The sequence below is a fragment of the Cotesia glomerata genome, linkage group LG1 (assembly GCF_020080835.1).
Source record: "Cotesia glomerata isolate CgM1 linkage group LG1, MPM_Cglom_v2.3, whole genome shotgun sequence".
Taxonomy (NCBI): Eukaryota; Metazoa; Arthropoda; class Insecta; order Hymenoptera; family Braconidae; genus Cotesia; species Cotesia glomerata.
This window is the reverse complement of record NC_058158.1, coordinates 5,557,527-5,573,757: the sequence shown is the minus strand read 5'-3', so window position 1 is coordinate 5,573,757 and position 16,231 is coordinate 5,557,527. Positions and strand designations below refer to the sequence as shown.

General features: G+C 28.0%; 2 protein-coding genes and 1 long non-coding RNA gene across 16 annotated transcripts in view; 2 read left to right on the top strand and 1 right to left on the bottom strand.

The window, feature by feature from the left end:
* Positions 1–12,180, bottom strand: part of LOC123272678 (syntaxin-1A) — a 61,102-nt gene extending 48,922 nt beyond the window's left edge. For 4 of the 11 annotated variants that reach the window (XM_044739643.1, XM_044739652.1, XM_044739714.1 and 1 more), the window contains exons 1-2: positions 11,943–12,178; positions 5,286–5,372 (exon numbers count right to left, since the gene is read on the bottom strand). In XM_044739643.1, the coding sequence (XP_044595578.1) occupies positions 5,286–5,372; positions 11,943–11,975 (120 nt within the window). In that variant the 5' untranslated portion in view covers positions 11,976–12,178. Of the gene's footprint in view, positions 1–5,285; positions 5,373–11,942 lie in introns of all 11 variants that reach the window. The other 7 variants (XM_044739698.1, XM_044739670.1, XM_044739633.1 and 4 more) reach the window with 6 other exon arrangements.
* LOC123272775 lies at positions 10,859–12,137 on the top strand. The gene is made up of 2 exons (XR_006511162.1): positions 10,859–11,833; positions 11,908–12,137. It is a non-coding gene; the product is annotated as an uncharacterized LOC123272775 (long non-coding RNA).
* Positions 12,181–13,326: 1,146 nt separating the features above from the next.
* Positions 13,327–15,913, top strand: LOC123264862 (GTP-binding nuclear protein Ran). 4 transcript variants are annotated; one of them, XM_044728402.1, is made up of 4 exons: positions 13,327–13,474; positions 14,440–14,912; positions 15,013–15,235; positions 15,488–15,913. In XM_044728402.1, the coding sequence occupies exons 2-3, from the start codon at positions 14,481–14,483 to the stop codon at positions 15,226–15,228; spliced, it is 648 nt and encodes a 215-aa protein (XP_044584337.1). In that variant the 5' UTR covers positions 13,327–13,474; positions 14,440–14,480; the 3' UTR covers positions 15,229–15,235; positions 15,488–15,913. The 4 variants fall into 4 exon arrangements, with proteins under 4 accessions (XP_044584337.1, XP_044584330.1, XP_044584322.1 ...); XM_044728395.1 differs by having other exon boundaries at positions 15,013–15,254; XM_044728387.1 differs by lacking the exon at positions 15,488–15,913 and having other exon boundaries at positions 15,013–15,434.
* The last annotated feature ends 318 nt before the right edge of the window (positions 15,914–16,231 follow it).

Sequence of the window (16,231 nt, the reverse complement as noted above, 5' to 3'; positions counted from 1 at the left end):
AGACAGAATGAACGTCCAATCTAAAATAATTGAATTAAAAAGCGAAATAATAAAATGGAAATAAAGAATAAACAGTCTCATATTACTAGAAGTTTTTTTATCAGTTAAACCTCAATTACGGCTAGAATTTCAATGTCTTAATTTTTTTTATTAATAGAAAGATAAGAATGATTATTTTTATAACATGACGATATTTTGACAGTGAATTAATATAGTACAGAGCTCTTAAATAAGAAGAGAGAATTAGAAGATGTTTCATTTGTACGATGTATTAAGCTGAGAAGGTGTATTTAAAATTAAAATATATGTATTACGTGGCAGTATTTACTTGGAATATTCAAACTAAGAGCAAATCTTTGCCTCGTCCTTCCTTAGTACTTCCATTTAAGGTACTTTACATAATCGCATGAATATTGTAAATGTATTTTACATGCGGATGAGTATCCTCAGCTTTACCAGAGAATCTCTTTTATATATTTTTGTATCATAAATATATAGATTTATATTATGTTTTATATAAAAAACAAAAAATGTAAGAAATATCCTTTTAGAATTTTGAAAAATAATTACTTGAGAGAAGATTTAAGCCACTCAAAATAATCTTAAAATTCCCTGTCTTGGTGTTTTATTAGGAGTATAGGAAAACACTGTGGTAAGAATTGTTAGTGTCGTTATTTTTTATTACAAAGAGAGAGATAAAATTTTGTAGTTGAATTTTTCTGGCAAGCTTTCAAGAATAAGATGTATCGATTGATATCCGTGAGATATAACATACAATATAGAAGTATTGAGTATAACGCGACCTGCATAAATCTATGTAGTAGGTTGTGCCCGAAGTGAGTTAAGTTATGGGTGATCGTGTCGATCGCGTCTCTCGGGAACGATGCCTGGAAGCTAAAAAGTATAAAAGCCTGAAAAAGGCTCAAGGGTTACTTTCTCATTCAAATAATATACGTATATTATATATATATATATATATTTATTTATTTATTTATATATATATATATATTTATACATAAATTGAGGGACAGAGCAAGGGATTGTACAAAGAGTAAGTAATAAAAAAAAATGACACGCACATCAGATTAAAGTAATAGCTAATAAAGTAACATAATTATCTTGTTTCTCACTTAAATCTCGCAATAACGCTAATTTTTATAGTAATTCCAGTTTAAATTGTGAATTCTTTCCCGCATTAAGTTATTTTATTACTGGTCGACGCAGAAAATTTAGTTTTCAAATAAAATATTAAATAGTATAAGACATATAAACAGTCGTAAAAAATTTATAACATGAAATTTATTATTAAAGTTTATGAAAAATAAGTTTCTAGTGTGAGTACCTATTTTAGTTTATTTGGTGAAGTTTAAATACGTCTCAATGCACAATTGCTAAAGTTTCCCCACTGATGAAATAATAATAGTAATAAAAGTAGCATTAAATTCACAAAAGACTGATGGAGAAATCCATTCAAACAAAACTTTCTTTTATTGTCAATAATTTATTTATTTTTCCACTGATATAAAATATTTTATTCAGAGTAAACAGACGAAAAAAAAGATTTTTATAAAAAGTTTATTTGTACCGTAGATAAAAACAAAAAATTATTCATAATTTTTGAAAACAAATTGTTTAATCATTAAGTTGAAAATTTTTAATAAATCATATTGAGCTAATTAGTAACTTTATTAATATTTTTTTTTATATCTTATTGAAGAGAAAAATAAATAGCAGAAAAATTTTTACTGAAAAATTATTTTTAAAAGTTTGAAATCAAACATTTAAGACACGAAAAATTTCGACAGGCATTTTTTATATAAAACTTAATTCTCTAACTTTAAACAAAAAATGTATAACAATAAATCTTGTAGTGAGAACTTCATTAAATAAAGCTGTAAACTCACAGAAGTAAATTGAGTAAAATCATTAAATGTTTATTTGAAAGATGAGAGAAATTACCAAGAGTTCTCTGGAGTACTGTTAATATAATACTCTTTGTTTTTATCTAACGTGAGTTGCTGGGAGCTTCAGAGCAGTAAATATTACACAAAATAATACGAGTAAAGAAGATAAATTAGAGAAGAAGATGACACCAAGAGAAAGAGATTCGCGTGTACGTTGAATCGTTGAGACAAGCTGCGGAAATGCGTTTATCTAACGAGAGAGCTTTCACGGTAGTTTGTTATAAATTAAAGCAGTGGATTGACACCTTGTTTTAAATATTAAATACTCGGAAAAATCAACAAAAATATATGTGTATGTTTAAAATTCAATTAAATAAAATATTCAACGCTGTGAGTTTATTTTTCTTTTTGCTCAACTATTTTTAAAATCATATCAACAAAGTGACAAATTAATCTCGTTGGAAAAAAATATTGCGTACGTAAAAGCTCGAGGCAACACTATACCGGCGCAAAAAATAGAAAAATAACTGGTAATTTTTTTTATCGGAATATTTTTTTCTAGATATAATTCATGTGTTTACCCGCCTATAAATATAACTTCACTAGAGTTTTTTGAATGTAAGAGTTTTAGCAAAGGTAATTTTCCTCCTTTGAAAGTGCTTGCGAAATTTTATCTTCAAGTTGACCCAATTGGCTTCGGTCTCCTGAGAATTTTATTAAACTCGAAGAATTATCACACAAATTTTCTTTGTTAATTTTTCCCTTGATAATTAGATAAAAAAATTCATCTGAATAAAAACAGCCTTACAATTTTTTTAAATAAAAATTCAGTGGCTATAAATTGTAAAATAATCCACGATAGCGGTAATATATTAACAATGAGCCGTTTAGTTGTCGGAATTTTCTCTGCATAAGAAAGTACTAATCAAACTTTTATGACTCTCCCGGGAGAAATTTTCTAGCAAGAGTTTCTGATCGACGAAGTTTTCTTCGGAAATACAAGTAATAAAAATGAAGAGTAAAGTTTTAAGAAAAAGGACGATGGCTAAGTAGTGCACCTGACTGTAAAACAAATTTGTTCAATGTTCGCAAGCTGAGAGTCAAAAGTACATGAGAGTAAGTGAAGATGCCAAAAGGCGAATGCTCTTGATGAGATTGCTTGTAATGTGGCTGCCTGCCAAAGTACTAGTTACAAAGATCCTTCATATATCTTTCTATAATATTATATATCTATAGTATACCATAAAAAAAATTAAACGTACATCGAAATAGCCGTCATATCGTAGAGCGTATAGTCTATCGCGTTCTCTTAACTCGTGTCAGGTTTTCAGGTCGCGCCACAAATTCCGCCAATTAAACTGGAAATCATTTAGGCGGGGCTATTACACACTTAATCACAAACATACATGCATGTGTGTTCATGTATGTTGACTCACTTGCGCTTAAATACAGTAACGCACACTTTAACTCAATGTAAATGGGTTACATTACTTTAAAAATTTACATGCCGAGCTTAATTCACCAAAAAAGCTTAAAACTAACCCCACAACTCTTTATAATTAGAATAAGTAATTATTAATTGCCTGGATAATTAACTTTATCTTTACTTACTTCACTTAACGCTTAGTTTAATTAATTGCCTGTCTATAAAAAATTGTTTAAACTTGTAACATGCTATAAATTTTTATCAACGAAGCATCGGAATAATTAAAATTTTCAAATTTATTTCATCGTTTTTATAATAAAGTTGTTAAATAAAGTAGAATTGAATTTAATTATTCAGATCAAACATGTCCTTGTGAGAAAGAAATGAAAATAAACGGATAATTTATTCGTGATCTACCCGGAAAAAAAGTAAAGTCATTACGTATCCAGTGATGGGGACAGAAAATTTTTTCTACATGAATAAAGTATAGAAAAAATAAGTTACGCGAATATAAAAGCAAAGGACAAATAATTAAAAAAGTTGTCCCTTGATATAATGTGAGGAATTGATAATCTTGTTGCATAACTTCCTACACATCCTGAGACAACTATTTGTGGAATTAAGCACCCAACATCGGTGGTGGCATTTAGAAATTCATGTATATATCTATATATTGGAAATTAAGCTAAATTTAACTCTGTAGATGTGCATATAGAAATGTCACTGTTGGAGAATTTCATTTAACATTCGAATAATGGGAAGAAATGGAATTTTATAGAATAACTTTTCTGTTAACTATCTATTACTGAATCGTTTAATGAAGGGAAATAACTGAGAATCCACAGAATTCTATAATTGAAAGCATCATTTTTGAAAGACAAATTTTAAATTAACATGATGCTACAATCGAGTTGTTCAATATTGAATTAAAAGTTTTACTTTTAAGTAAACATTAAAATTTAGCTTTTTAAAAGAGAATTAATCAGATAATTCAAAAAAAATCATTCTCATCATATAATGTTTAAATTTGTATAAAAAATTCAAAAGAGCAAGTTACTATTTCTAAGCACAGCATACTGTCTAATCAAAAGTATACGTAGATTAAAAACAGCTTGTATCTCTTTCTTACCACTGGCATGTAAATAGTGTCTTCTTTGGTTTAATATTACTTTATTCATAACTGAGACTTTTTTAATGATCATTATTTTTTCAAAAACTTGAAGAAATTTTATTGAAATAAATTTTATAATGAAATAATTTTTTAATATTTCAACAGCGCTGTTTTAAAAATAAAAGTACAAAATTTCAAATTTTTATCGGTTGTATTTTTTTAGCGTAACCTAGAGTGACCGTCGACGGTCAACACAATACCAAAATTGATAACAGGCGGTCTAGTTTGTCAAAAAGATACTACAAATTTATATTGAAAAGGAAAGATGGACACTTGTCGGGTTTTGTAAGTGTTTGATTACAGACACTCTGAAAATCGAGTAGTTGGCTTTTAAAATGAAAACCAATATTTGTAATACAGTATAGCAGGTGAAAATGAAAATAAATATCATAAGCTTCAATTCAAAAATAATATTGTAACAGAATCAATAAGGTATTTCAGCTGAATTTGATGGTAATCAAATCAATTTCCACTTTAAACCGTCCATTTAATGAAAACAACAGACCAGTGACAACTATATCAATTTGCAAATTAAATTCCATCTGTAGTATTGTAATCAATATATACCATTTTACTGTTTAGTTTGACAAACACGTCTTTCAATGTCACTTCAAGTCTAGGATCTCGAATTTAATTCAAAAAGTTTTATTTAATCCCATGTCAAAATAAATAATCAAGTTCTACAACTTAAAAAGTAAATATAATATAACTACCTCAAGTAATTGAAGTTGAGTTATAGAATAAAAGTTTCGTGTAATGTGGATAGTTATAAAAATAAACTTACCTCCGCAAAAAATTCTGTCATGAAATCTTCCTGCCCGCCCACGTTAACGGACACCTCGTCGGGCGCTTCATCGTCATCCGACTGAGCCTGAAAAATTCAATTAAAAATTTTTATAAGATATTAATTGCCAACTCACAAATTTTTTTATTTCATTTCTTTAATTTTCCAACTTTTTCAGTTTAATAATTAAAAAATTGATGATTAGAGAAGAAATGTCATGATTCACGATTTAATTGCTATTTATCAACTTTGGCTTCAAATTGATGAAGCAATTTTAATTAATTAAAACTAAAACCAAGCTATAAATATAAATATATATCTTCATAGATGATAGATATATATTTCAGAAGATTTACGGTATAGAAGGACATTTACTGCTGGTACGAACAGCCAACGCATTAAATACCAGTCATTGTCATCTTCGAAGCAAGTAAAGCTTTGACCCAGCTTGTCTCGCTCAAACCGCCCACATGAACTCATCTATTATATACACGACCACGCTGTTACGTAGTGTAGTATTTCTCTGAACTCTACTCGGGAATGGAGCTTTCCCTGCTACATACTAGCGTCACTTATATGAGTGTTCACACTAACTTCTACCACCTACACCGCCTACATTCGGGATACATATTGGCGCATATGTTTGTAGTTAAAAATATCTGTTAATATTTAACAAATCATTTATTAGAGACCACTTTTTAGTCCTTAACAAATATTTCTTAGTATTTAAAAAGATTTATTAATATTTAATAAATGAATATCAGATTTATTAAATACAAATAAATCATTTTAAATACTAAGAAATATTTGTTTAATACTAAAAAGTGGTCTCTAATAAATGATTTGTTAACCATTAACAAATATTTTTTAATACAAATAAATCCTTCTATCAGTGTGTATAATAATTTTGCTGGTTACTATAGTGGAAAATCCAATAGTAGAGAGGATACTTCTTGATACAATTTTATTAAAGCTGGTATTTATGTATCGAGATTGATGAAGGATATTATTTTAAGCTGCCAATCTATATCATCATTATCTTTGCTGAATGTTAAGGGCTGCTAAATATCCGTATTTTCCGATATAAACGTTATTCCATTCACGTAGCAATTATATGTTTCTATTATAGTTATCAAGAGGTACAGCATGTTATAATACAGATTTCAAATGTCAAGATAGTTTAAAATTATGATACACCTGAACCTATAGTTCTGAACGCTTATTTAATAGGTTTCAAAAGATAAATTTGTTTATAAACAATTTTGTTTTTTATGTAAATTAATAATTAGTAGTACAAATATCATGATAAAAATTAGTTGAAAATTATAAAAAAAAAATTAAATAATTAATTACAGTTTAGATTTTTTTGAATCAATATCTTTAGTTAAAAAAATTTTTTATTTAAAGGTGAAAAATTATATTTCTAAAGTTTTTTATTATTTAGTCAATGCAAAATTACAAAAAAAAATTAATACAATATTTCTATTATTTTTTTCTGTACTTCTGGTTAACAGTTTTTTTATTTTAACGACAATCAGGACGTTTTATTTTCGTAGCGAAAACTAATTAATTTTTTTCGCTGAAAACAATTGCTTTTATTCTAAAGCAAATGAATTTAGGTTAATTCAATTTTCAATATATAAAGAAATTAGCAAGGAATTGAAATTCGCTTTCCTATAAGTTAACATGTAAAATTAAATTGTTTTGCATAGAAACTAAATTACGCGATTTGGATTCACTCGATAATCCAACCATAGAGCCAGTTAAATTTTTACCGGAAATAGTTAAGTTTTTTTTTTCTTAATTATTACTGTTAACAATAAAGTTTTAGAGGAATAATAATTTTTTTTTGTTTAATTAAAATTAGTAGCCATCATGAAAAAAAAAGAAATTGATTGTAATATGTTGAATATTGTAGAGGAAGAGAAAAAAAAATTGAAAAACGATAAATTGTTTGTTTTAAAACATTAACAGTTAGTTTCCTAGTGAAATTAAAAAAAAAAATAGATGGATAAACGTTGGTGGGAATATGTATTCCCACTGATCGTTAAAAGTTTAGAATCACGGAGCACTCTGGAGCTGAGTGTGACCTTTAGCGAGTAGTTGAAAAAAAAAGTAACATATTTTATATATTTCAACAACTCTGCAAAATAATTAAAATGCAGAGATATAAAATAAATAAGCCAATAAAAAAAATATTATAAAAAAACTTTGATACATATTAAACAGCTAGAACATTGTACGCTTTTTACTCAGTGTCTCAACAAGGTGACACATTTGTGTAAATTTTATCAGCTTACAGAATCACTTATAATCCCAAGTGATAACGAGATTGAATGAGCAGCCCGAACAAGACACTGTGAAATAACCCTATCTATTTAATCTTGATAAAAAAACAATAAGAATTTTGAAAGAGGAAAAACTTTAGGGAGGCTTAAGTCGATGGAGATGAGAAAATGTCGCAATGAATTACTTTAACTTAAATTGCGATACTATTAGATAGCAATAAAACAACAACAATAACAATAACAGTTGCGATAGGAATAGCAATAACAAAATTCATTCCTTCTGCTGAGACAAGATAACATCGATAAATTACAGACGTTTCAAATGAATTATTAAAACAACAAATAAAGAAGAGTCTGCTGATCGATAATGTACGACAAACTTGGAATAAGTTATCCAACTTAAAGAAAAGAGTGTATGAGAATAAAAAAGATCGTATGTCTTCCCTAAAACTTCTGGTGTTTGGTGTTTCATGACATGAAAAAAATTTAATTGAAAACTTGGATGTTTTTTTAAGAGATTTTTTTTTACGCCAATTTAAATATGTATTTTATAAAAATATAAATCAGTGATTGAAGCTATAGTTTTGAATTATTTTTATACATAATATTATTAATAAAATGAAGATTACACAATGAGGAAGTTAATAAAACTGTATCTTATCTATATGAATGAAATTTTTGCGTACTTCTCATTTTTATATTTTGCATCAAGGATTGTATTCCGCTGATAATAAATACTTAAAAAATAAATTTAAAAAAATATGTGTAAAAAATAGAAGATTTTTTATAAATTAATGTGTACGTTTAAAAATAAACTTTGGAAGCTATGATAAAATTTTTTGAAGTAATGAATTATTTTATCAAATACTAAAATTAAATTAATAAATTATTTACAAGACAATTGACTATTAAAAACGAAAAGAATGAAATTAAAAAGTCGAAATAATTAATTTAAACATTTGTGAAAAGTACAAAGTTGAAGTAATAAAATAAATGTAGCAATGAAAGCTCGAATTATGTAAATAAAAACTTTGAATGAAATAAATTTAGTGGAGATTAGATTATTAAGTTGTAACTTGACGTAAAAGTTGATGGAAGATGTCAAGAGTAAACAATTAGCAAGTTATGTAAACGCAGGCAATGAAGTTGGGAAAACGTGGCTGGTGGTTTTGCGAAATTAGTGAAACGATGCAGGTCTCATAGTGTTGTTGTGGTGTGTACGTTGTGTGTGATGTATGTATGTGATGTGGCCCCACGTTGGGCCGTTAGGTCAAGGATACGCTGCGAACCGAGGCTACGCCCGGGATATTCAAATGAGCATTTCATCGACGCTCCTGTCTCTCCAATGTCATCTTCACAATGTTACATTTTATGCTGGTACTACATAATACTACAGAACACAACCTAAATTTCAGCTAAAACAACAAATTCATTTTATCCATCCCAACACTAAATTCTTTCTGTTTTTCCTCCGCTTCACATCTACATAAATACATACACGAACATAACATCACATTCAAATCTTAAATTTATGCTCTGATACGCAGTCATAGATTTTTGTAAATAAAATCCATAAAAAATTTACCGCTTCATTTTTTTTTATCTTTCTTCACTAAAAACCGAGAAAATATTTAAATCTTCTTTGATATGATAAGTAGGTCTTATCTACGATACTTGTACCTTGAATACTTTGAATGAAACATTGAAACTCATATTTATAGATAAATATATTTATGTTTATGTTTATACTCTGATATAACGTTTTTTATCGTTTGTATTTAAGGAAAATTATTCGTTTTTTTGACTTGATAAAATTGAAAATTGAGAAATTGACAAAAAAAAAACACTTAAAAAAATTTCAAGCTAAATAAAATGTATAAAAAAAAATTAATTAATTACTTTAATAAAATTAAGTTATAAAAAAAAAATTTTAATGAGTGAGTAAATAATTAATTGAATAGACCAATGAGTATTTATATAAATGTAAATAATGAAAAGATACAAATAAAGTTGACGGTTCTGAAAATATATTTATAAAATTTGTGAGCGGATGTTGATAAGGATTATTTTATAGTACAGGAATATAATATAAAGTTGATGAGGGAAACATCGAGTAAGGGTGACGTCATTTTATTTTCACGTAATGATCGTTTTTTTCTTTCATTTTTTTATTATTTTTTTGTCACAGACAATAGTTAACCTAGTTCGAGTATCGTGAATGGGCTCAAGGCAATCCCAGAGAAGCAAACTTGACGCCTCTGATTTTCTCCCCAACAATGAAAATCATCCTCGTTAGCACATCTGGTTGTACACAAAGGCGAGAACATAAATCAGCAAAGAGCCGCGAAAAATCATTTTAAAAATGTTGTTTTGTTAAAAAAACATAAACAGTTGAGTAGGGTGACGTTCAAGGGAAAGTGATATAGAGTAAATTAAAATCATTTTACTAAAATACAGTTAAAAAGAAATAACAATATTTAACCTTGTATTTTTAATTGTCAAAAAACGAATAATAATATAAATGTGGAGTACACTTCAATAATGATTAATATAAGTAGAGCTTGATTAATCACTGGCGATAAATCATAAGCAACAATGAAAAATATTTTCATTTTCAGCGAAACTCCGATAAATAAAAACCGCGTATGCACGAAATATTGAATCTTGAATTTATACCAAAAAAGTGTATTGAAAAGTTTTTCTCGTTACTTATTCGCAAGAACTACCGCGTAACTTTAGTAATCACCAGCACAGCGCGGCTTTTTTTTTTTTCTTTTACTGTTATTGCTATTTTATATTTTTCTCACTGGTGTATTCGAAATAAGAAGAAACTTCTGGCTGTCGTTATTCATTACGAGGAGTTTTCATTTAAAAAAAGAGGCATCCGGTCATTGACAATGAGGAATAATAGCAATTACAACACCGACCTCGTCTTGCGAGTCCTAGAATTTCATTAATTACGCAATTAAATATTTTAATTTAAAAAATTAATTTAAAAAAAAAATCAAAGACGATCAAATTTAAATATAATAATAGAAACAAATAAAAAAAAAAACAATAAATGATTACGTCATAAAAATTACTCAATTAATAATATGCTATTGTATGAAGTAACTTAATAATTCCATCAATTATTAAATCATCGATCTACCTTATAATTTAATTATTTCATAGCTATTTATAAACTTTAATGTTTAAAAGTTAACAATAATTTATTGCATTTTTCTTTTTTCTATTAAGTATTAAATAAAAATTAAATTGGAGCAAGAAGATTTAAATAGAAGTGAATAAAGTACGAGTATAAGTACCAGCTAGTACTTGTAAAAGTACAATAATAACTAGGAGTTTAACACCGGAGGAAGTAGTGAAGGTGTAGGTAGAAAATACGACGAATAACTCGGTCACAAAGAGGGACATCCGGTAAGACGTAGTGAAGGACGACAAGGATCCCCGGCGGCAGAAAGTTTACAACTCTAGTTTACAGGTACCAGGTACAGTAGGCCAGTACATAGTCTCGCCGAGTAAACGTCTAAGACAAACAGCTCCAAAATTACAATCTTGATGTTTAACACTCAACAACAGCATGTTTAGTAATTATTACGCGTAGACCGGCGTTTCAGGTCTCTTTGAACTCTCCTGACCATGACTGTCAATAAAAATAATGCCACCGTTTATTTATTGCCAGTTTAAATAATTATTCCAGTTATAACTTGGCTTTATACGCGTAAATGTCAGTTAACATGACAGCTATCGAATAACTCACTGACAGAGGAAAGGGGGTGGGGCGCGTTTTTAAACAGAAACAATACAACGTTATGATAATATAATGAAAAAATAAAAATAGTACGAGTTGTAAGTGAAAGTGAATAAAAGATAGAATAAAATAAAAATAAATAAATATTAAAATGAGCGCACTGAGACCCTGAACGGTAACACCTGTCATCAGTGCCGGTTGTTGGTGCCGATAATCAGATAGATGACAGTTCTAGCTCCGTGGATGACTCAAGAATGGAAACGCCTTTTTATAATGGACATCAACACTTGACCACACTGGTAACTTGCTATTGAAATAAGCGACTGGACAAATGGAATATTATTGTCATAATATTAAATCGGGTCGCCGGTTTTTGGAGTTTTGTAAAATTGACAACGGACAGTGGTAGCCAACGTTAAAAAAACAACTCAACAGTTAACGATAATCTATCTTGCGATTGGTCTTGAACTGACAGGACAGCGAGAGCATAAAGGTTCATTAAGTATGTAGGTATATGTACGACGATATTATGAGGAGTCTAATGATGTGATATTATATTGATAACTTAACTACTGACTAGGTACACATTGTACAAGTGTTTGTTGGTCAACTCACCGCTACGAGGGCTGCTAATCTATCCTTAGTCATGGTTTTATGACGAGTTACACGACAGTCAACGGACGTTAGATTTACAACAATTTACAGTTAATAATTCCATTCACGTAAAAATCCTTCATGTAACAACGAGGAGCACGGCCACTAAAAACTAACGAATCGGACACACTAACCGCCAGAGACACGATCGTAAAATCGATACCTAAGCAAACTCGCCTGCTTCTGCAGTGCCGTTCTTCATTCTACGCATGCTCCGATGACGTCAACTTTTTCTTACTCATGTACCAATTACACTTATTACCCCGGACTGATTTTATTATTGTTTTGCTATCTTATTTTTAATTATTTTTTTGATTTATTAAAAAAATATTTTATTATTAATTTATAAATACACTAATACGTCATTACTCGCTGGTACTTTTTATTTATTTTATATCTTAAGGGCCGCATCAAGACTTCTGTTTCGATTGGTTCCAATTTAAGCGCGTAATTTAAATATTAACATAAAGTTAGCTGACATCTAAAAATTTTTATTATTTTTTTTATTAAAGAATTATTACAAAAAAATTTTTTTAAAAATTTTTCATTTGTTAAAAACTTCAAAAACTATAAGTACAATTTTTTAAAAATATTTTTTTAGTTATAATTTAATAAATTAAGCAAAATAAAAAAATAAAAAATGTCGGCTAACTTTATTATTATAATTTAAATTTATTTAGTGAACTATTTTTATAATAATAAAATTTTTTTTTCATTATTTTGAAGCTCCGAAAAAAAAATATATATAAAAAATTTAAAAAGTACTTTCGGAAAATTTACAAAAATTTTTATTAACATAATTTAAATTATTTTTTTATTTTAATGCATAAAATTTATGTTTATTAAGAAAAATACCTGACAATTTTCAACGTTAAAATTATCAATTTAAAAAAATTTTGTAGTATGTAAAAATTTTTTTAGTATTGAAATAAAATTTGTTAACTTTTTAAAAAATAAAAAAAAAATTTCTTTTCATTTAATAGAATTTGATAATTAATAAAGAATAAAATCTTTTAATCAACATTAAAATTTTTAATTTACTAAAAAATTTACACTTAAGCATGAGAAAATATTTAAATTGTTGGCGCGAAAAAAAGTAAAAACAACGACTTATACGACTACATGGCAAATCCGGTCAAAAAATTATTACCCGGGAACTTCCGATGAACCCGAGAATGACTTTAAGTACTGAGAACATAAGGTTCAAATTGGCATGTGATTCAATAACAAAATGTCTGCCGTAGTTGATGTCTCGTAAAGAGGTCGCCACTCTCTGGACAAAAATATATCTATTTAAGGAGAAAAACAAAAAAAATCTATTTATTTAATAGCAAAACCTTTAAAAAAAATATTGTATTATTTTTTTTAATTCAGAAATTTCATTTTTTTCTTTAATATATCCCCATATTAAAATAACATATTACCGGTACGCGGGTACTAGATTAGTCACTTCGGAGGAACGCCATTGTGAGCCATAACGACTGTGCAGCAAGGTGAGTTTTATCGTTCATTTTCACATCCATCGCAATAACCCGGGAAAGAAATTATTTCTTTATTAAAAATACTATTTTTATTTATCTCGATCATTCGCCGACAGTAATAACGCGCCTACAATTGCTAGTTTTCTGTTTAAAGTACGTATTATTTATTTACATAAATAAAATAAGTTTTTCATCAATTGCATCCTCAAGCTTTACTTGACCAAGTTCTTATTAAATTTCAGCGTGGTTATTTTCCAACCGGCTGACTATTATTTCCATCATATATACATTTATTCCATTTTCCGTTTCATTTAATTTGATATTTTTTTAAAAATATATTATTTATTTAATTTTACACAAACGTGTATCAATAAAATCAAGTACGAGGTCAGTGTATTATTTTTTTTTCTAGTACAATCTAAACGTTTTTTTACACCTGCCGGTTACACCTCAGCGTCATATATTTAATCACATAGATATACTTGTATATATAAAATATTATCATACTCAAATAATTTTGTCAAGTAAAATTTGATGACAAATTAACATTAATTGATATTTCTATTTCTAGATATGAAGTTTGCGTTTTGTGTAATCAGTAAATTCACGTAACTATTTAACCTCGACACGTGTTCATTGATTATTATTTATTGATTGGTTTTTTTTCAGTAATTCCTTCACGTTGTACTAAAAATAATCGCTTAGGGGTTGTATAGTTGGAAAAAAAAAAAAGACAATATTAAATATTTTTTTTCTTCACTTCTAACTATGACATTAAAGTTAGAGCAGTCTCGACTATTTTTTATTTTTTTTTTTAACTAACAAATTTGGTTTGAAAAATTATTTTAAAAAAATTACATTTTTAATTTTTTTTAATTTCTACATGTTAATTTTTTTTGCCATAATTAATTTTTTAAAAAAATTATTAAATATCTGCTGAATTAATTTTCATCTTCTAACTGTGTAAAAAATTCCAGGTTCTATTAACGAGTAACGTTACAATAAAAAAAAAAGCAAAATGGCCCAGGAAGCTGATATGCCTACCTTCAAGTGTGTCCTCGTCGGTGACGGAGGTACTGGAAAAACTACATTCGTAAAGCGTCACTTGACTGGAGAGTTCGAGAAGAAGTACGTAGCGACTCTTGGAGTTGAAGTCCATCCTCTGATTTTCCACACAAACCGAGGACCCATCAGATTCAACGTATGGGATACAGCTGGTCAAGAAAAATTTGGAGGTCTTCGTGACGGTTATTACATCCAGGGTCAGTGTGCTGTTATTATGTTTGACGTTACATCACGTGTAACGTATAAAAATGTACCCAACTGGCACAGAGACTTAGTACGTGTCTGTGAGAATATTCCAATTGTTTTATGCGGTAACAAAGTTGATATTAAAGACAGAAAAGTCAAAGCCAAAAGTATTGTTTTCCACCGAAAGAAGAATCTTCAGGTATTTATCATTTTTTTAATTTTTATTTTCAACTAAAAATTATTTTATGATACTCATGTTTTTATTTTTTTTTTTTTTTTTTTTTTGTTTTTTAATATAGTACTACGACATCAGTGCTAAGAGTAATTACAACTTTGAGAAACCTTTCTTGTGGCTAGCTAGAAAATTGATTGGTGACCCTAACTTGGAGTTCGTCGCCATGCCAGCTCTATTACCACCAGAGGTTACCATGGATCCACAATGGCAGCAACAAATTGAAAAGGATCTTAAGGAAGCCCAAGAAACGGCATTGCCTGAAGATGATGAGGATCTATAGGTTAATTGTGCGTACGGCCAAACAAAGTAAATAAACAATAAGTAAAATAAAAACTGAGATAAGGCCTAACAAGTACTCATATTTTACTATAAAATCGCACTCTTGTTGGTCACAAACTTAAACCTAAATTGAAATTAACTTAACTTACAAAATAGCTTCCACGTTAACTGTTTTTTTTTTTTTTTTTCAATAAAAAATTTAAAACTCACTTGAAAGTATTTAAATTTTATTTACAAGTGAATGTAATTGTAATTTACAGGTACTGAGCAAGTGGACACCGCTGTGCAAGAGTGTTCTTTGAAACAGAAGTTAATTTTAATAAAATAATAATGCAGTTAGTTTGATAATAAACATTTGAGGACTGTTTCTTATTTTTCTAATTGAAATTGATTAATGTGTTATTTAACTTGAAAACTGTAACTTTTTTTTACTGCATGAATAGTTTCGATTTTAAATGCGAAACTTTTTAAATTCAAGTTGATGAATAATAACTGGAAACAATCAAGAGCGGTGTGTGAATTTGTTAAAAGTTTATTACTTTGAATGTGTGGTATAAATTATAAATATATCATAAGAATGTGTAATGTTTAAAATATTTTTTTTTTGAATGAGCGTTTAATGTGCCTGTTTTTAAATAAACACTGCTGTTTATCAATAAATAACAACTGATTAATAATTACCACAATAATTGGTTTATTTATTTCAATAATCAATACATCTATTTATTAAATCAATTAATTTTATTTTCTTAAAATACTAGAAAACAATATTTGGTTAACTATACGGAAAAAACAAGATGACACTGAATGTCATCCCAGATTATATTCAGTGATATTTGTGGTGAAAAAAAATTTTAGATAGCTAGAAAAATCCAGATTATACTGCGTGATATCTGAATTATACTCATTGTAATCTGAATTGTACTCATTGTAATTTGGATTATACTCATTGTAATCTGGATTATACTAGCTACTACCTGAAATTTCTTTTCGCTCAGTATAAT

Coding starts and splice junctions, on each gene's coding strand:
- LOC123264862 (XM_044728402.1), top strand. CDS start 14,481: ATGGCCCAGGAAGCTGATATGCCTACCTTCAAGTGTGTCCTCGTCGGT. Junction 14,913..15,012: donor ACCGAAAGAAGAATCTTCAG/GTATTTATCATT, acceptor TTTTTAATATAG/TACTACGACATCAGTGCTAA.